A 21,307-nucleotide genomic window follows, 5' to 3' on the forward strand; every position below is an offset into this window, starting at 1 on the left:
AGTACTAGGTACTGATTACATAAATTCTGATGGAATCAAACAATGGACCATTATATTGCCATAAAAAACCTCATAACAAAACGACACGTGACAGCACAGAAAGGCCGCACAATGTTCAGTGGGAAAAGAGCCCAGAAGGTACACTGGTGTCAGTGCAGCATGTTTTGGAAACAAAACAAAACCAAGATACCTGCACAGGAAAAAATATGGCTATGAAATACCCCTTATTTTCCTGTTCTTGTTTCTCTGCTTTTTCTTAATTTTCTACAATGAACATGTATTACTTCTGAAATACTAATTGAAAAAACAACCACAGGCATGCTCCACATAATCAGAGTCGCTGTCACCTGCTCCGTAACCGCCGTTTCTTGAAGAAACGTGGAGGTGAGATCCCTGAGAATCAAGTACTGGAAGAGGAAAGAAGGCTGGCCTCTTCCTGCCTTCACAGTTTAGAAGTTTAATGTAATCTCACCAATATTTCAGGAACAGCGACCTAGCTGGTGACTGCAGACAAGACGGAGAGACGAGAGACAACATGGTCAGGAGGGACAGCAAGTGTCAGGGAGGCCGCCCCGACCCTCACCCCCGCGCCCACGGCCTGGAGGAGGACGGGAAAGGCAGTTTATCCTAAAAGCATGCGGCCCGGCCACACGAGTGAAGTGTGTCAGGGCTCCAGAGGGAGATTTAGAGCCCTGGGGGTCCCATGCTCACACTCAGCCTCTTCACAAGCAGGGGAAAAGTAAGTAGAGAAGTCTGCACACTTACATCTGCGAGGTGGGAAAAAACTTCCACTGACTCTTCATTGATTCATGAACAATTATAATTAGAACGTCATCTCTCTGGAGAGGCAGCTGTGTGAACTCAATGAACGAATGAGGGCAAAAGAATCATGCACCGAGAGGCACATGTGTGCAGTGTGCTCTCGAATTCCAATGCGGCATCAGATGACAGAGACCCCCACCCCCCAACCAGGTCACTGGCCTCGGCCCGACGAGGGTATAAAAGTAGGTAAGCAGCTTTCCATATTCAGCTCCGACCTTCCAGCCCAAACAGACCAGCCAGAAGGTCTCTAGTCTCAACTTGCCGGCACTCTTGCGAGAGGAAGAGACCCCTCAGGACTGAACGCAGCCAGCCACCAGCCAACACCTCACCTCACTCAGAGCCGACCACCTGTAACTTGGCCCAACACCCCCACCCCCCACCGAAGGCCAGATTTCTACAAGGATGTGAGACTCTTCAACCCTCTTGAGACACAGGTTTTTAGGAAAGACTGAGCAGACTGTGGCATTAGCCTGTGTGCCCAGGGCCAGCGACTGTAAACCAAACGGCCACCAGTCTGCTGAAAAGCAGTTTTCAAAAGCCAGAAAGCCATCTGGGAAAGTGCTTTTCTAAACATGTGGTACTTTATTTCCATGCTCATTTTATTCGTCTTGAGAATGATCACAGAGATGCTTCCATCTTAGATGACCACCAGTCAGAGCACAGCTTGGCGCTCAAGTAAGGGCGGGACGGTCCTGGCAGAGGGGACCCTGGTTGCGGGAGGAAAGGCCCCCGCTTCCAGGTTCACACAGAGAGAAAACACACTTTAACTGGAAAGCGCCTGCCTCCACAGCCCTGGGGCTGCGGCCCCTGCTCCAGCCACCTCCCGACCCGCCGCCACCCATCCCTGGGCACCTTCTGGCATGTGAACCTCCTGGGTTTGGGGACCAGAGCCCAGGGAGATGCGCTATGGCCGTGACACAGGCCCTCGACCGGTCAGCTGTCCTAAAACAAGTTCCTCACTAAGGACACTGGATATAGGCCAGTGGGGAGTTTCCTGTAGCTGAAGGGAAAGAAATCGCAGGGGTGTCCAGCCCCAGTGTGACTTTTCTGTGGTGACAAAAAGGGACCTTCCCTGCCCACATCCTATGTGAGTGTGAGGCAGCAACAGAACAGAGGAAGTGTCTTCCTTCTCACACGGGACCAAGAGGAGGCAGAGTGCTAGGCAGGCAGGTGTCAAAGGGGGCTGGGCTGGCACGTGACTCCCCAAGTCAGCTTCTGGAGGTTACAACAGCCCCGAAAGCAGGCAGCCAGAGGAGATCTCAGATTCCACCTGCAAGATGCTGAGGAGGCGGCAGAGAGCAGTGCCGGGTGGGGTCAGCAGGAGGGGAGGGTGTAACTTAAAACTGGGCACTTGTGTTTCCAAAATAGTAAAATACTGAGTTGGGGCAAAACACTAAAGTTCAAACAATAAAGCTTGCAGGAATCACCCCAAAAAAGGCCCTTAACAAGCTTACAGGTAACTGAAAGGCCTTCTCTTGACCTTTGTAATTAAGCAGAGCACCGGGATCAGAAAGCACACGTGCGCCCCAAAGCAGCTGCTGCTGCTCCGGCTCCCGGCCCAGACAGGACGCACGTCCACACGGACACCCCTGAGCAGGGAGAAGCAGGCATGTCCAGTGGAGCACTTCCTGTTAGCACATTTATTAGAAAAATACGCAGTGAACTGCTCAAAAAATAGGTTGGGAAGGGTTTATCAGAGGACAGATGTCTTACTTTAAGCCACCCATTATTTGAAAAAACGAAACAACGAAAGCACACCCAAACCCAAATGAATCTTGAACACATTACGCTACTTGACGGGAGCCATTACAATGGCCACAAAGTATATGATTCCATATACATGAAATGTCTAGAATAGGCAAATCCGTAGAGACAGAAAGTAAATGAGTGGTTGCCTAAGGGTGCGGGGTGGGGAGAAACGAGACCAGGGCGCAGGGAGTATAAAGGGTTACTTTCTGAGGTGATGAAAGTGCTCTTACACACGCACACACACACACACGCACACACACACACACACACGCACACAAGCACACAAGCACACGCACACAAGATGAACCTGGAACATCTTTTCATATCCCAAAGTGAGAAAACCATCAAAGATGTCCATGGTCACATCAACATGAACTCAGGAAACCACCTGAAGAAGCAGCTGCTGCTAGAAGGCGGCACCTGAGCATCACTAAGGATGATGACCGCGGTAGGCTGGAACATACGAAGGACGCTTCAATTCAGGAGTTCAAAATGATGTATTAAAAACCTCCACTCGGGGGGAGGGTATAGCTCAGTGGTAGAGCGCATGCTTAACATGCACAAGGTCCTGGGTTCAATCCCCAGTACCTCGTTAAAAAAAAAAAAAGTTAATATAAATAAATAAACATAATTACCTCCCCTCCAAAACAAACAAAAGAGAAAACAAAAACCTCCACTCACTGGCCACGTTAGAGGGTGCTAAAAACACTCATTACTTTGATAACTGGTAAATAAAGGAAGGGATTAGCATTGATCCTGCCTTTCCCCAGAGAATTACAACACAGGATAACAAAGAATTAGAAGGCCATCATAATTTAAAACCCCTAGGAATTAGTGGATCTAGGCAACAACCATCAATGGCTATTAACCTCAAAAACAGAAAGATGACTCTTGATGGACATGCAGAGCGGCACAGAGGAAATGTTCTTCTAAACACAAAAAACCTGAATCTGGTTCAGGCTAGTTTTGCAGGAAATTCAAGGGACAGAGGAATACATTAAACCATACTCCATAGATGCAATCAGCAAAATCGAGAGTGTGGGAGACTTTTAGGAGAAACAACCCTTTCTAAAAAATAAAACAAACAAACAAACAAACAAAAACAAAAACAAAAACAAAAAACCAAACCAAAAAAGTTGCAAAGAGAGAAACAGAGGGAACAGGCAACTTCAGACACATATAAATGAAATACAGTGTCTGGACTGTATTTGGATCTGAAATTGAAAAACAAACTTTCAAAACAACAAACTACGCCCTCCAGGCCAAATCCAGCCCAGGGCTCGCTTTTTGTAAGGCCCTGAAGGTAAGAATGCTTTGTTTAAAAAAAAAAAATTAAAATAAACAAAGAATATGCAACAAAGACGATGGTAGCCTGAGAAGCCTAAAATATTTACTGTCTGGCCCTTTACAGAAAGTTTGCCTTGCTCCAGAGATAGGCACTAAGGTATTTACGGATGAACAGATACGATGTCTGGAATGCGCTTCCAGGGAATAATTCAGGGAATAGTAAGAGGTCTAGAAGAAACAAGACTGGAAACAAGCTGTGTGATGGGGCTTCACCGTAATGTTCTCTCTTTTGCAAATGTCTGAAATTTATCATAATAAAAAACTTTAAAATAGGCTGAACTAGGAATAAAAGAGATGGCTTACGTGAAATGTCAGTGTGGCAGAGACAGTTGTTGCACATCACCTGCTCTTCCTTATTAACAGAATTTTAGTTGGGCACATGACCAAGTTCGGGCCAATAAAATGCAAGTTTTGTGAGCCTTTAAGAAAGCACCCTTAAATGGAGGAGGCAAACTTGCTACTCTCTTCTCCTCCTTGCTAAATGGGATGTAGTCATAACTGATGGAGACTGAGCAGCCCTTCTGGACCACAAGGTGGAATTTGTGTGCTAAGATGGCAGGAAAGCAGGCTAGAAGACCACATCCCTTGCCATTTTGTGAAAATGCCTTACCAGCCTTGGACTGCCTAGCTATAGGCTTCTTATACATGAAGGAAAAATAAAGTTCTACCTTTATAAGCCAGTATTATTTTAGATTTTCTTGCAGTCAAATCTATTCCTAACTGATACAGTCAGGAAAACATTTCTTTCAAAATATCCCGTTATTCAAGGTGAGTCTGGTACACAAGCCCAATTTTGGGTGGTGATGGTTAAATGACAGAAATGTAGGTATTCCAAAGTTCTCCCTCAAGGTCAGTGTAAGAAGCCTTAAAAAAATGTTTTTTAAAATTAAAAACAGTGTGTGCGTGCGCGCGCGTGTGTGCGCACGCACGCGAGGCTCTAGGTCTCACAAGGAAGATCCCTAGACGGTCTGCAAAGAGGGCAAAGTGGGACCCAGAGGGATGGGCGAGTAGCTGTACATCCGAGATAAGAAGAAAAGCTGAAAAGATAAAGTTAGGAAGAGTTGGGGTCTTGGTTTTGAAACGACAAACTGGTATATTTGTTTTGACCTTGAGAAGCTCAGTCCTCCAGCAGCAAGTCCTAGGCTGGAGGTGGTTCCTTGAGAAACAGGAAAGTGAGGGCCTTTAAATTCCTTCCTTGGGGAGTCACTACATCTCTGAGTCTCAGGCTCCCGCTGGTGAAGCACCTGTCTGGGCCACATCAGATAATGAGAGGTCTATCTTTCGACCTGAGATTTATAAAATCACATGGAAAAGAGCCACAATCACTGTCAAGAACTGGTAAATGTTATTAGCTGTTCTAGAAGTTAGTGTTTCTACAGTTAACAGTACTTACCCGCAGTTCGCCAGGCACCTAGCACTTACCAGGTACTTTATATACTTATCTTTAAATCTTCAGGGTAAATATTTTAAAACCTCCTTGAAACTCAGTGAAGTAACTTGCCCAAGGTTACAGAGCTAACAAGTGGTATTTATGTGGGGGTTTAAATGATGGATGGTACTACTCATTCAGGGACAAAAACAAAGTAATCCTGTTTTAAAACACTTTTTCAACTCTTAAAAAAATTCCACTTAACAAGTGAATGAGTTACTTGAAAGATGATGAGTCAGCTTAGAGGACCGCGCCAACATGCCCCCTCCGAGCCGGGTGACGGCACTCTCGTGGGTGTGTTTCACTCCCGCACAGCCCGCCCCCAGATGACTAAGGGTCTCTCACACAAGGACATGCGCTTACAAGGTGTCCTAAGCCTGGTGGGGACAGTGAGAGGCTGGAGGCCAGCTGGCCTGGAGATGAGGCACACTGCATCCCTGGGCCAAACCATGAATCTCTCCCCTTGTGGAAAGCAGCTGAGGGCGGAGGTGTGAGCACAGAGCCCGGGGAGCAGCAGGCCCGGGGGTGCATCATCGCCGTGCCACTGGCTACTGGTCTGCCTGGGGCTGCTTGCATACCTGGGAATGAGGCGATCACATCCCCCTTGAAATTGTTATAAGCATCAAATGTGTAATAAATGTTACCTAGTATCATTATTTAGACCTTAACAACAAACGCCAAGGCTATAGTGTCCAGATCGCCCCCGTTGCCTTGACGGACTCCAACTGTGAAAAACTACCAGCAACGCGGGTCAGTTCATGCTCTTCCTTCAGTCTGCCTGTCTCTCCCCTGGGGAAGCGTCTCTGACAATCCCAAACAAGGAAGGTCACTCGTACATCCAGAAAAGAACATGAGCTATTTCCTCTGCAGCACCGGTCCTGGTTATTACACAGCGGCAAGCTTCTGACTGTCGTCCTTTTCTGCCTGCAGACTGTAAGCTCCAGCGTGTTTCATCTCTCTCTACATTTCTGGTTCTGTCACGCTGCCCAGCGCATGGGGGAGTCTCAATAAATGCTTCTTAAATAAATGAAACAAAATTGAATTTACAGAGATCCTCACCAAGAGAATCTTTGTTCTGGTTAAAATATTTTAAAAACAACTGTCGAAAAGTGACCTGCTTTCACACACTGACAGGTTCATAATAAACAGATGTCTCCCTCTCTCCCTCTTATCCTGCTCAAGTTGAAAAACCAGAGAAATTTTCCTCTGAGACATGCCTTTCAACTGGTACAGTGGCCTCTAATGATTCCATAAAGGAAGTCCACTTGGGACAGCACAAGGCTTTATGCTTAGAAACTCCCTCTTCTATTTCGGACGTTCTAACTTGTTTTGAACATCTCATTATAATCAATTTGGTAGAAAGAAACCTTAACAACGTCAACTGAAAAATAACACTTTTTAGTAACAGCATTTCTGGAAGCCTGGACAGGAAGGTCAAGGCGAGGGTGGGCCAGAACCACATACGCTAGGCTGACCAAGTGTGACCCAGGCCACGTCTCACTCTGTCCTGCTGACCTCAGAGCGGCTGGGAAGGTTGAATGCGAGACTGTGTGTGGCCGCGCTCCAAAATCTGGAAGGAGACGAAGGTGCGCCACAGCAGCCACCCGGGGCTGCACACTTAGGCCTCACTGGCCAGAACAGGCCATGTAGGACCCAGTAACTTTGGGAATGAAGAGACCCTGGGAGCCATCAGAGGACACGGTGAGGTCACCAGGTCCAGCCTCCCTCTAAATGAACTCAGTAAAGCTCCCTGAGCAGACACCACAGCCCTGCTCATACGGTGCTGGAGGCAGGAGCCACCCAGATGGCCCGGGAAGTGCGGTGCACGCTGGAGCAATGTGTAATGTCCAGCAACGCTTTCTTAGCCTCGCATCTGTAATTTTCACCCTTTGTGGGGGTCCTTAGTCTACTCTCCAGAGCTTCTGGGGAACGTCAGTCCACGGAGGCAGCCTTCAGGTGTCTAGTAGCATGGCTGAGTGGGGAAGGAATTTTTTGAACCTAGGGTAAATACCTCAGCTATAATTTTGGACTGGAGGATCCAGAAAGGGGGAGAATACAGTCTATTCAAGCCAAGGGATGTGTTTGCAAAGCATATGTCTAACACCATATAATTAATAATAAATGGCAGCTAAGAGCTGAGTGCTCAGTATGTGCTAGTCCTAGTTCGAGAAGTGTTACATGTATTAACTAAGTTAGCCCTTCCCACAGCGTGATGATATAGGGCACTGTTACTGTCCCCGTTTTATAGGCCAATTAACTGAGGTACGGAGCACGAGTCAACTGCCATTGTTCTCAGACTAGCAAGTAAGTGGTGAACTCGGAATTCAAATCGAGCTAGGGTCTAGGCCAGCCCTCTGTCCACCACATTACGTGGCCTCATGTCACAGCAGGGCTGCACCTTCCCACTGCTCACAGCCCTAGTCCTGACCCACAGGCTCTCTCTCACTCGTTTCACACTCTACATTCCGTCTTGCTCCTCATCCATCAGGACTCATTTTCTCAATTAGGCTTGACCCCTTGGAACCCAATTCCAGAACCTCTAAGGACTTCGCTTCCCACCTCAACTATGAGTCATCATCTCCTATGATGCCACCTCTGACTCCCCTGGGCAGTAATTCATGGCCACACCACAGATTTCAAATACAGGCAGCTTCATTTCCTACTCATCTCAATTCTACTTTTCTACCAAGAATCCCAGAAGTTTTTAGAACATGAAAAGGTAGCATGCTGAGAGTTTTGCTGAAAGTCAATGCAAAAACAACTCCCCCTGCACTCTGTCGAGCTGGCAAGCATGCACAGCCAGAGCTGCTATAAAGACTCACTGCAGATTTGATACAAGGCCCAGTGGAGGCTGGCTGCTTCTGGTAGCTTTGCTGACTATCAGGACGACTACTCCAAAGGCTTGTATTGCCGTGAGAGCCATCTGTAGCATGGAGAAATCGCTGTCAGATAGAGCAGCAGAGACACTGGAAAGCATTCACTCTAGTGGATGAAGTCTGGGAACAGGGTCTTATGTGTTACGCAGCCAGCAGGGATGAGGATGGCCTGGAACCTGCACGCACCTTCACTCCATCCAGAACGGCTTTGATAACCCCCTTCACAGTTGTCACCATCTCTTTATCTTCTGAGTTCACACCTTCTAGCATCACTTGGTCAGACCAACGAATGAGGTTGGCGAGACTTTGGTACACTCGGCTATAGCAAGAGGAGAGGGCTGAGCTGCAGGGAAGAGAAGATTTTTTAAAGAACATTAAAAATCTAAAGCACGACCATCACTTGAAGTCATCTGTTTAGCACAGAACTAGTTTTTCAGTGACCAGGTTTCTCAATCTTTCTTTGTATAAAATCTGTGCCTCCTTTAATAAATCAAGTTCTCCTCCCTGGATCTATTTTCTTACATCCAATGAAGATTTTGTGGAGCTTTATATTCTAGTCTGTTGGAAATTTTTACCATTTCTCAGGTATAATGTATAAAACCTCCACCGTGATAGTCACTGTGCTTTTTTGAGCTTTGCATCCTCCACAAGATGCTGGTAACACCTCTCGAGTGCCTGTTTGCCCCTCCTTCTCATGGGTTGAAGTGCTGCACACGTCTTTTTTTGAATCAGATAGAAATTCATGTTGTATGTGTCAACTGGTTTGTGGAATTTTAGCAGGCAGGATTCTTTAAAGGAATAGCCTTTAAACACGAGCTCAAACAGATCTGCAATGTACTAGAGTTCCTTCTAACATGGGCTTGGCTTTATCATCCTCCGTAGTAGACCACGGCTGAGGTGGCAAAGGAAGGCCCCAATGGAGAGTATTTAAAGAAGGACAAATCAGAGGCGAGGAGACCTGTGGTGGTGGGGGAGGTACCAGTCACACTGTGATGCCAGCACACACAGGACAGAAGCCCCGAGTACCTTTGGATGCCCAATGACTGTAGAGTGGAGGCCAGAATGAAGAATTTGTATACCTTCCCTATGTTTTAAAATAACTAACGATAATTTCCCCTAGGATTTATGGAAAGGATTATTTTTCTATTTTAAGCATTATGTATTACAACAGAGGAAGAGCAAAATATAGGGAATATGTGCTGCTGCCTCCTCCACTTTAAAAAAAAAAAAAAGAATGAGGCAGACATTTAGGAGCCAAAGATATATTTTTTCCAAAGGTAAAATTTTGAGAAAAAAATATAATATTGTAAGATATGATTAAAACAGGTACTAAAAACAAAGCCACTTAAAACAAAAACTTGGACCAAACAGTGCTCTAATGAGAAGCTCTTCGGAATCAGGTAAGGAGGAAAAGAATTCTCCAGGAGAGGTAAAGGTTCCACGCAGCCAGTCTCTATGCTGGAGAAGAGTCAGAGAGAGTGAAAGCAAACTCCTCGAGTCTCATTACAAATAAGGAAATTTTACAAAAGGAGTGGCAAGAAAGCCAGGGATTGGCTGCCTTAGAGGATAATACAAATGTGAAGTATTTGGTGTTGGACCTACTCTCTTAGGAAAGAGGGTTGAGAGAAGAAAACAAAAACTGCAGTTTTCCCAAGGCCTGGGTCAGAGATGACGTTGTCCTCAGGGGGGACATGCTGCTAGCAACTCTGCCTCCTCCTTCCGGGCAAGGCCTGGTGAGGCCTCTTTAATAAAGACTGCTGCCTCCTACCCATGTGCCCGCAGGATTCCCCCAGAGTACCCCACTGTCAAATTACTGGCCAGAATCAGATGAAGGGAGGAGCAGGGAGGGGGGCACTTGTATGCAGTACTTAATTTCTACCTGTGTTGGATGACATTTCCCTGAAAGGACCTAAAATTTTTGGTGATTGTGTTGTCCCCCATCACACTATTAGCTTGGAAGCAGAATATTTCTGTGTCTTAATGACACAGGAAGGACATTAAGGAAGGAAGGAGGGTCCTGTACCATAAAAACATTGTCCAGTAGACCAGCTGTTGGTCTGTTTCTGAAATGGAGCAAAGCCGTCTACACTGAGGGCAAGAACAGACCCGGTTGTCTAACATCTCTGGGGCTCCACCGGGTGGGACGGGCCTCCTGCACCGCCCACGCTGCACAGGCAGCTGCCTGCTCAAAGGCTGGTTGCCGCTGTCCTCGGAACCTGTGCGAGGGTGGCGGAGAGCCTGCCTGCTAGGACCCAGCCCACAGGGGCAGCTCTGAGCAGAAAGAAGGAGAACACCTCCCCAGCTGACAAACTGCACTGGGAGGAGTGAGGTGACGGAAGGAATCTAGGAGAAACATTCAAGGAAGCATTTTTAATCACCTCGGGGAGATCAATAAAAACATCAACAATTTGGCTTTGGAAGAATTTCAGGAGGAAAAATCCCTTAAATGGTATTAGTCAAAGGACTACTAAGAAAAAAAAATCATTGTTCCTTATAGCCACACCCAGGCATTTCTCTTTTCCCGAGGAAACTGTTACAGACGTTAAATAATTTTTGTCATCTACAGAATAATTATAAAACCTCCCCATAGACCAAAAGATGCCCCCAGACCACGATCATACTACCTGCTCAATCCTCCCAGCGCCTGTATGTTAGGGAGTAGCGGCCCGAGCAGAGCTGCTGGCTAACACCCCATGAAGCTGCGATCCCAGCAGCAACACGCTGTCAGCACTGTCAGTTACAGCATTTAGCCAAGGTGACCCTGTCCTGGACTCCCCAAGAGGACAGGCAGGTGCGGCTGGCAGGATGACGTGACCCGCCCGCCCCCCGCCACCAACCCGTGCTGCGGTGCGAGCACACTCTGCTCTTGCGACCGGCCCCCTTACAGGAAGGCACCAGGCCTGCTGGCCTCGCTTCCTCTGCTCTTCTCGTTCTCCTGCCCCTCTGCCCTCTCCTCAGGTCCAGCTCCAGCACCTCCTCCTCCAGGAAGCGTAATCAGAGCACCGCAACTCTCTCGTAATTCTCCCTCCTTCAAACTCCAACGGAGCTTCCAGCTGGTACCATGAATCAGTGCTTTATCATACAGCGGGGGAGCTAATTTTCCCAACTAGATTTCAACTCTTCCACAGTAGGGACAGGAGACCAGGTATCCGACAGTGTTTCATAAAAAGCCAGCATATGCTACACCCTGGAATGCTGTTAGCACATTCCCTCGAAGGAGAAGGGCCGGGCACGGGTTCACTGCCGGAAGTACACAGCACTTGGAGACCAAGTGCTCCATCCACAGCAACTGAACGAGGCACCGAAGGGGCTCACTTCCTCAGGGGCTTTTTGCACAGGACAGCAGCAGGGCATGGAAGTGCAGGCGGTACCGGGCAAAGTCCTCCCCACCACTAGCTCAGTTAGCTTCTGGCTGAAGACCACGACCTGTGCGGTCAGCTGAAACTCTAGGGTGGAAGCCCCAGGGCAGAGAGCATCTTGGAAATAAAGACACTGTTTGCTTTGTCTCCCAGAAGAAAACTGTGCACGTCATGGCCAGGTTCTGAAAGCAGTTCATGAAAGTTTAGCCTCACGGGGCTACAAGGACACTAACTGTCCGGAGGAGCTGAAGCAGAGATGCGTGTATCCTGCACAGGGACCAGGGAGGAAGACAAGGCCCTCAGGCGCCTGACAGCCTCTCAAGGCTTTCACTTAAGATCAGAGCTAACACTGCTCTGCTTTCTGCACTTCACACACACAGGGCAAGCTGCTCCGCAACTGAAGAGGAAGATGAGCTCTGGCAATACAAGCATCACCCAGCAAAAGCGGACGCCACCCCATGCCTGGCTTCCAAGTGAGTCTAGGTGGTGTTCGGGGGGTCCTGGCAAGATACAGTTCCATGTTCCAGTAATCTGAGCTCTAACAGGGTTCTTCTCCACCTCTTTGGACCTAATAATCTAGGCAGTCAATGTCCCTAACAGGCTAGATACTGGCAGGATGTTCTGTCGTAATAAACTATGGTTAACACAGGGGACTAGGAAAAATGTGTCCAAATCAATGCGATCACTGCCAGTGAGCTAATATTGTTTCTTAGAACAAAGAAATAAGCACAGACTTACACAGTGGCTCCAGCCCGAGCAAAAGCCTCTACTGCTCTGACACAGCCAAAGACTTCAGAGCAACTCACCTGTGCTGAATTCGAGGGTCGCTCTGCACCAGGGGTAAGATGGCTTCTAGCACCTTGCTGGCTGACCCTGGAAGCATCTCCAGGACCTTCTTATCAATAGCCATTTTGTCCACAATGGTCTTAAAGTAGCGCAAGGCACTGACAACTTCCTTCTCTTTCTCTTCAAGCCAGCTCAGGTTCTGAAAGGAAATGTTAAGCTTAAGGAGGGAGGAGAGAGATTAAAGGGAGCTATTTATAAATAAATAAATAAATAAATAAATAAATAAATAAATAAATAAATAAATAAATAAATAAATAATCCAGTAAACTAGTTGGAGATTGATGTCAATGGAAAGGCTTCTTGCTGCAGAAACCAAGCCAAGTTGTTTTTCTAAGGCTTGCAATTAGGATACAGAGGCTGATCTTGAAGGAAGAAGGGGCTGGACCAAGAAAGGCAGTTTCGATATTCCTGAATTCCCTCCCAGAACAGAGACTGCTTTGCCTGAAGTCTCCTCCTGCACCGCACTGAGATACCGCCGCTAATCTCACTAAGCGCAATGAGGACTAATTTGCTAATGGCTGTAGGATGCTTAGAGAACCAACAGTTAAGTCCCACTGTGCATTTCCAGCCAATAAATCAAATCCAGAAACCCCAGGCCTTTCAAAGATCCCAGCGCCTGCGTGAGACTGGTCAGAGACATCAGTGTTCAAACCCCACCCTCCCAGGACTCATCACTAGATTCCCACATTCAACCCAAAGATGCAGCCCCTCTCAATGCAATGATATGGCTCTCCCAAAGGGCCGGGAAACCCCAGCGTCAGAAGGGGCAGGATGCTCCGGGGTGAAAAGGTGAAGAAGCTGGACAGACAGCAATGATCCAATCCCCACTCACGCCGCTACTAACGGCATTCAGGGCCCTGCTCCGAGGGAAGCCCACCCGGGGGGACAACGATTGCAGGGCCTGCCCGGCGCTCACAACCGCATCTGTCCTCCTTGGCTCTGGGGTACCTGGAGCCAGTCAGTGGGGAAACGCACCCCTTTGGTTCCTGCCTCTAAATCTCCCCGTATAGCCACCCTAATGTCAACAACCCAGGCCCCAGCTGGCCGGCAGGGAAAGGGAAATCAAGAATAATCTATAAAATGGATAAATCAAAACATGGATTATCTACTCAAGCAGAACTGCTTCCATGTCCAGGGCAAACTAAGAGTGCTCTGTACGTGGAAAACTGCCCCCTGCGGACTCTCTGAGGTCCAGAGAGCATGTAGATAAGAACCACTGAGGGCAAGAATGCAAATTCTAGAAAATGTCCATTTAAACAATCTATAAATATATAACTGAATGATATGTTATAAAAAGTGATTATGATTCTGAACACTAGCTCTTTTCTTTTAAAATGATGAGATATGTCGTCTTAAATAAGAAAAATCAATAGTGGGAGCATTTATTTCATGGGGATATAAAAGAGAAATATATAAATGGGATCAAGAAGTAAATGCTCCTTTAGTCAGACAACTTTCCAAGAGCTGACTTAACTTCCCTCAAGGGGGTACTTCCCAAGTGTTCTGTAGACCACCGAGATAGAATTCTCCAATGGAGGAAGGAGCACTCCCTCCCTCTTCCCATCCCTGTGGCCTTTTGGCCCTCACTTTATTTTCTCTTTTCACTACTTGACATGTTTGTTTATTTACTGTCTGTTTCCAAGAGCCAGGCACTTGTTTCTCCACCTCGTGGACAGGAGCTCTCTGCTTCGCCACGGACTACTTGGGGCTGGGAGGAACCTCAGGATGAAGGGATCATGGTGTCCTGCAGACATCACATGTGACTAAATGTGACCATGGTTGGTCTGGCAAGAGGACTATGACTACGACGCTGCCATCTTAGCACATCAGGACAAGTCAGGAGCCTGAGATGATGAAACTTGGGGAGGAAGTGGGAAACATCTTAAGAAAATGTGTCATCAGGCTTGCGAGGGAGAAAGGGGCTAACCCAGAGATGGGAGGCATCCAAAAGGGGCAAGGCCCCTCACAACAGAAAGAGCAGTTTCCTGTCATTTGCAGAGAAATCAAATGAGCCACCGAAAAGCAAGCTGCCCCGGCTGTGATAAAGGAGCCAGACAACTCAGCAGAGTCAGGTTTCAACTACTAACCCCCCAGCAAATTCCTCTCCCAGAATTAATGGCCTCTGAATGGTATGCATTCCCCAAGCCCTTCAGCTGTTCAACTGTGGCTTCTTGCAAAATGCAGCCAGCAGTCGAAAAGTTCACAATGAGACACCTAGATCCAGCACTCACTCCAACTGGGAACCCCGGGCCGCGGCTCTGCTGCAGCTGCCCAGCCACACAACCTCAGAGAGGCAGGTGCATCCACCTGCACACGGCCCCTGCTGTTGTGGATTAGGTGCCACGACTGGTGCAGACAAGCCTGGAAACGACATGAGGCCAGCAGAGCTGGGGGAGGCCTCAACCCGAAGGCACTGTGGGGCTTCCAGCTCCTCACCTGCAAGATGGGGAGAGTACCACCTGCCCTGGGCAATCTACAGAGGCTGATGCGGGAAACTGGGAGACAATGCACATGCGAGTATTTCGTAACATTAAGGGGAAAATAGATTTTGACTAAGAAAACTTGGGCCCAGCCCACGCTCTGTATACTGGGAATAATAAAAGCTTGTGCACATGGTCACAGGGATACAGAGATACATAAGAGAGCATGTGAAATCACTCAGGACAAGGCCTGGGCAAAGAGAGAGCCCTCAGTAAGCTGCAGATGAATCTGAATCTGTTTCGGTCCCCCCAAGCTGCAATTTCCCATGTAGTAACCCGGGGAAAACGAGAATGTCTATGGAAATACTAAGTCCTAAGAGAGCCAACAGGTAGTAATTAATGATGACAGCAAATGACAGACCTGTTGTAAGACTCCTCCAACAGAGTCGGCTAAGTTCACACACCTTGCCAGATTCCCCATCATTTCCAGTCCTGTCTGTGGGCTCCACTGTGGGTTTGTATGCACTTCGTCTCATGCAGGTGACTTGGGGCAGAGCGTAGTAATTCACCCCTTCTTAAAGGGCAATGACCAAAACCCCGGGTAATATTCTTCCTTGGGTGAAGATCACACCCAGAGCGCCCTCCTAGAGACCAGAGTTCCTCAGCCATGGCACTGACATTTTGGGGCAGATAATCCTTTGTTGGGGGAGGGGGGCTGTCCTGTGTATCGTACAATGTTCACCAGCATTGCTGGCCTCTACCCACCAGGTGCCAGTAGGACCTGCTTCAGCCTCCCCGTGGTGACAACGAAAAATGTCTGTGCACATCGACAAATGTCCTCCGGAGTCTGCAGGATCCCCCACAAAGGGAAGGGTATTTTAGCATCAGATTTTCCCCCATGACCTCTCTTGGAGTAATGAAGAAGGGGGAAAACTCTAGGAAGTGAGCGGCAAAAACAGTTCCCTATCAGAGTTCACTAGCGGAACACAGCTGTCATACATCCCCTTACCCCAGGCTGCCTGGACTAGCAGGAGATGACAACTGACCCTCTTCTTGGAGTTTAATATTAAACGCAGCTCCAAGAGGTTGCTAAACAGATTGTAATAAAAAATAATTGTGCTACAGACCAAACCTCCCACTTGAATACTCATCTTCAACCTGGAATTCAGATCAACCTGGCACACACTGTGCTGCATTCTGGCTTTTCAGCCTCTTTTTGTTAACAGACGGAGCAGGGAAAATGATTATTCAACATAAGGCTGGGTTTGAAACTTCTGTTTTTTCCACTTTTAGCTGGAATTTTAAGATATTCTGCTGGTCAACATAAAAATATAAGTAAATGTACTGTAAAATTCAAGAATTATGTGTTTACTTAATAGGGTAGTGTTTGCTTGTGGCATTAAATTGACAGCTGTGACAACAGCTCTACTATGAACTATACTGTGGACAGTCACTAAAGGATTAAGGATCTAATTGTCTACAAAGCGTGTTTTTATTTTAAATTGCTGAGTTTAATTTTGTTTTTATGTTTAGTTATGTGTGGCAGTAACATTAGATTTGTGAGATATTCAAAAATAAACTGCTTTCATCAAGAGTAAATGTAGCACTGCGGGAGTTTCAGCCTGGATGTCAGATGCCTGTGTTCAAACCCCAGCTTCGCTACTCTTTGTGCGACTTCGGCTAAACGCTTAGTATCCCCACAGATTCAGTCAGCCGCCTTTCCTGCAGAGTAAGCGCCCACCTCCCAGGGTGATAATGAGAATTAAGTAGGAGAACGAGTGTAAAGCACTCGAGCCCGGGGCCGGGGAAAGGCTGGTTAAGCGTAGGCGGCACAAGAGGGGCCCTGGCTCTGAGCACAGTGGTTCTGTGGCAGTCTCACCGCACCCCGTGAGTCTCACACTTCCGACACCCTTCCCTTCTCAGCTATCCAGGTCATCTTGGCGACTCAAGGAAAAAACAGCTGGTCTTTAGAGATGAGACTCACCCACTTCCCCCGAACCCGTTGGACCCAAGCAGCACACCCAGACCAACCCCAGAAACCCCAAGCTTTCACCATGGAGCACAGAGCTCTCCAAAGACCATGGGGACTTGCATAAATTCTTACTTTTATCCAAGGCCCCATGGATTGCTTCCTGAACAATTAAGCCCACAGTTGCCACCCAATTGAACACAATGATATTGCAATAGATTTTTTTTCCATCCCCAAAACCATAGGCCAGGATTCTGCAGTAGAAGGCAAGGCAAACCCAATTGTTCTTAACATCACACTGACCTTCTGCCTTTGAGACCTGGAAGCCACAGCACTGGTGGACATAAATTCTACTGCCTGCTGCTCCAGATCCAAGGGGATAGGGTAGCCCTCTGGTAGAAATCTGTCTGTTGCCTCCTGGAAGAGAGGAAACCTGGATTCCTACAGAGCTTGAAATGGCCGTTTTAGGCTGAAGGAGGGGGTTGGTGAAAGTCAACAGCTGTTTCAACACATCTGGCTTGACTGGCCCTGCTGAGGTTACTGGTGCTTGAGGACATCTTGGCTGGATTTCAAGGGTTTAGCAAGCTTCAGAGTTTGAGCCCTAGAGCCGAATGACGGATGTTCTGGACGGCACAAATCTCCCTGTGTGTGTGTGTGTGTGTGTATGTGTGTGTGTGTACACGCACGTGCGTGCACCAGGGCAAGGTGGGCCCCCCTGGGGCAGGGTGGCAGCATCCTGAGGTGTGAACATGATGCTCTGAGCTGTTTTAAATGCCCAGAGGATGACACATCTGGAAAAGAACTGTTCTAGCCAACCGAGCTTGACTCTGATTAACAGGAGAAACACTCACCACCTAGAGGTTCATATTTCACAAGGGCACCGCAGGCTCCACTTGGAACCATGGAATGCTATGGAACAGGTGTTCTGTACTGAAAGCTCAATCCCCAGGGAATGAACTTAACAACAGAACAAACTCATTGTTCAAAGCAGGTGAAGGCCAGGAGAAACACCTAGAGAGTCAGCTTACTTTGTTCACAGGCTTCTCTGGAATCTTCACAGACACCTCAGCTGGTTTTCCCTTCTTTGACGGTGTTCTCTTGATTTTGGGCGAGTGGAATTTGTCCATCAGCTTCATGGTGAAGGAGGAGAGATGAGAACGCTGAGAGTCTGAAAACAAAGAAGGAACTGACTGTTAGAGGCAGAGGGGGAAGAAGTGGTGGTTCACTGACCTTTCTTACGTGGAAACAACCATCATCCTCAAACATATCTTTTCCCCTGGCTCAGAGTTACAAAAAAAAGGAAGTATGGATCTAATTAAACATTTCTGCTTGCATATTTCAATTTTTTGCAACTTCCATCTAGGTTAGGTTAAAAGCAGTCAAAATGGGGATGGAAAAAAGAACTTGCAAACATTTCCAAGTGTCCTTACTAGAGTTCGTTTGATGCTTTAACCAACATTCAAAGGAACTGGCTAAGAAGAAAGAATACCAAAGTAGAATCACAGAAGTGTAGAATGTAAGGACTGGAAAGGAAGGCTCTTTGGAATCAACCTTCTCCATTTTTGGTTTAGGAACTACAACAAGCAACATGGGGAAGGATTCAGAGTTGGCAGTGGAGACTGAAATCGAACTGAGGTGTTCAAAACCCTCTGGGACACAGTGAAAGACTAACGGCTTCTCCTCAAGATCAGGAACAAGATGAGGGTGTCCGTTCTCACGACTGTTACTCAACTTTGTTCTCTGATACGCTAATAAGAGCCATTCAGATTGGAGCAGAAGATGTAAAACTAACTCTATTTGTAGATGACAATTTTGTATATGAAAAATCCCGAGGAATCCACTAATAAACTAATACACAAATTCAGTGAGGTCACAGGACACAAGATAATATGTAGAATCATATGCAAGATTACACACAAAATCAATTCTATTTCTATACGGTAGCTAGAAACATTTCAAAACGACACTTTAAAGAGCTTCCATTCACAATCATCAACTAGAATAAAGCACTCAGTCCTAAATTTAATGTAAGAGGTGCATGACTTAGACACTGAGAACTACAAAATATTGTTGAAAGACATTAGAGATGATCTAAATAAATGGAAAGTATCTCATTTATGGATCAAAAGACTTAATATTGTTAAAATGGCAATACTTCCCAAATTGATCTACATTCAATGTAATCCCTATGACAATCTCAGCTGAAGTTTTTGAAGATAATGGACACTATAATCCTACAATTAGTATGGAATTACAAGGAACCCAAATGAGCCAAAACGTCCTGGGAAGAGAAAAACAGAGAGGACACACATGTTCCGACTTCAACGCTTACCAGCACAAAGTTACAGTAAGCAAGACAGCATGGTACTAGCATAAGCACAGGCATACAGATTGACACATAGAACTGAGAGTGCAGAATAAACCCGTGCATCCCGGACAAGAGTGTCAAAACCATTCAATGGGGAATTCATGTCCTTTTCAACAAATGGTGCTGGGACAACTGGATACCAATATGCAAAAGAATGAGTTTGGGCCCTTATCTCACACCATATACAAAAATTAACTCAAAATTGATCAAAGACCTAAATGTAAACATTAAAACCATAAAACTCTTAGAAGAACACACAGGGGTAAAATTTTTGTGACTTTGCTTTTGGCAATAGTTCCTGAGATACAACACCAAAAGCATAAACAGCAACAAAAAAAGCAGATAAACTGGGCCTTGTCAAAATTAAAAATATTTGTGCTACAAATGATACCATCAAGAAAGTGAAAAGACAAGCTACAGAATGAGAGAAAACATTTGCCAATCATACAACTGATAGGGTCTTGCAGACAGAAAATATAAAGAACCCTTACAACTCAACAGTAAAAGATTCAATTAAAAATGGGTAAAGGATTTGAACAGACATTTCTCCAAAGATGACCTACAGATAAGCACATGAAAAGATGCCCAACGCCGTTAACTGTCAGGGAACGCGAATCAAGCCATCATAAGCCACCGCTCCATCTCCACGAGATACAATGAAAAAGACAGAAGGTATCAAGTATTCATGAGGACTGGAGAAATCGCAACTCTCCTACACTACTGGAGGAAATGTAAATGGTGCAGCTGCTTTGGAAAATATCCGGCAGTTCCTCAGAAGATCAAACAGTAACCCTGCAATTCTATTCCTAGGCACATACCCAAGAGAAATGAAAACATACATCCACATGACTTGTACATGAAAATTCATAGAGCATTATTCATAATAACTGAAAGGTAGAAACAACTCAAGTGTCCAAATGTCCATGAGTGAATAAATAAAATGCAGTATATCCATACAATGAAATATTATGAGGCAATAAAAAGAAATGAAGTACTGATAAGCTATCATCATGATAAATCTTGAAAGAAGCCAGTCACAAAACACCACATGTTGTATCATTCCATTTGTTTGAAATGTCCAGAGTAGGCAAGTCTGCAGAAACAGGAAGTAGACTAGTAGTTGCCTAAGACTGAAGGGAGGGAGGAGGGATGGAGAGAGACTGCTAGTGAGTATGGGGCTTCTTTTGGTGGAGGCAAACTATTCTAACGTTAGAAACCGGTGATGATGACACAACCCAGTGAATTACTATTAACAAAATTAAATTCTACACTTTAAAGGAGTCAACTGTATGATATACGAATTGTATCTCAATGAAGGTGTTCAAAAAGAGAACGACCAATAAGCAGCCTTCCTGCATCTCGCCATTTACCAAAGCACTTTCCAGTGTTTGAAACCATCTTTTTATTTATGTGTTTACCTCCTGACAAGAATGCAAACTCACTGAAGACTGTTGACGTCTTGTTCACACCTGCATCTCCAGTGCTAACACGGTACCTGGTCCATTGAAGATGCTCAGGAAACATGAATTAAACAAATGAACAAACCAACCAGTAAAAAAATACCCCATGAAAAGGACTGCTTCTTTTGGTCACATCGGAAATTCACAGAAAATACTTGACACTGGTTGAAAATTAGGGAGCAGATCACAATCCTGTGTGATGGAAAGAGAAGTATCTGTATTTTTAAAACAACAAATACTCCTCCTTTCAATTTTTCCAGTAATTTAGTACAAAAAAAAAAAAAAACCTTCCAAATAAATGACATAGCACCTTATATTTCAGGCCAGTCACTTTGTCTGCTAGTGTTGCATGTGACTTAATAGGGCTGAAGTTCAATTCTTTTGTCAAAGACCTGCCAGGTGGCAGGCAGGGTCAGATAAATGATCTGTGCTTTGCAAATTATCTAGGCGCCCACTGCACTCTGGACCAAAGAGAAAAGCCAGGGTCTGACCTTTGTTCACAAGTGGAGTCAAATCACACACAACTTCACAGCTGTCGGTGTGCTGGCCAGAACTGCAGGAAGCCCTTCTTAGAGCCCCAAAGGGGGACACAAACCCGCAGGAAGCTGGTGCACCCCTCTCCTCCCCTGGAACAGCTCAGGGCAGTCGGGGGAACTCTCAGC

At 46.3% G+C, this 21,307-nt stretch overlaps 1 protein-coding gene across 7 annotated transcripts in view; it reads right to left on the bottom strand.

The window, feature by feature from the left end:
- Positions 1-21,307, bottom strand: part of RAPGEF1 (Rap guanine nucleotide exchange factor 1) — a 128,478-nt gene that overhangs the window by 44,185 nt on the left and 62,986 nt on the right. For 5 of the 7 annotated variants that reach the window (XM_074362441.1, XM_074362444.1, XM_074362443.1 and 2 more), the window contains 4 exons: positions 17,846-17,985; positions 17,121-17,234; positions 12,389-12,567; positions 8,410-8,566 (listed from right to left, as the gene is read on the bottom strand). In XM_074362441.1, coding sequence (XP_074218542.1) covers positions 8,410-8,566; positions 12,389-12,567; positions 17,121-17,234; positions 17,846-17,985 — 590 coding nt within the window. The remainder of the gene's footprint in view (positions 1-8,409; positions 8,567-12,388; positions 12,568-17,120; positions 17,235-17,845; positions 17,986-21,307) is intronic. The other 2 variants (XM_074362442.1, XM_074362445.1) reach the window with 1 other exon arrangement.

This window comes from Camelus bactrianus, chromosome 4 (assembly GCF_048773025.1).
Source record: "Camelus bactrianus isolate YW-2024 breed Bactrian camel chromosome 4, ASM4877302v1, whole genome shotgun sequence".
In the NCBI taxonomy this organism is placed as follows: Eukaryota; Metazoa; Chordata; class Mammalia; order Artiodactyla; family Camelidae; genus Camelus; species Camelus bactrianus.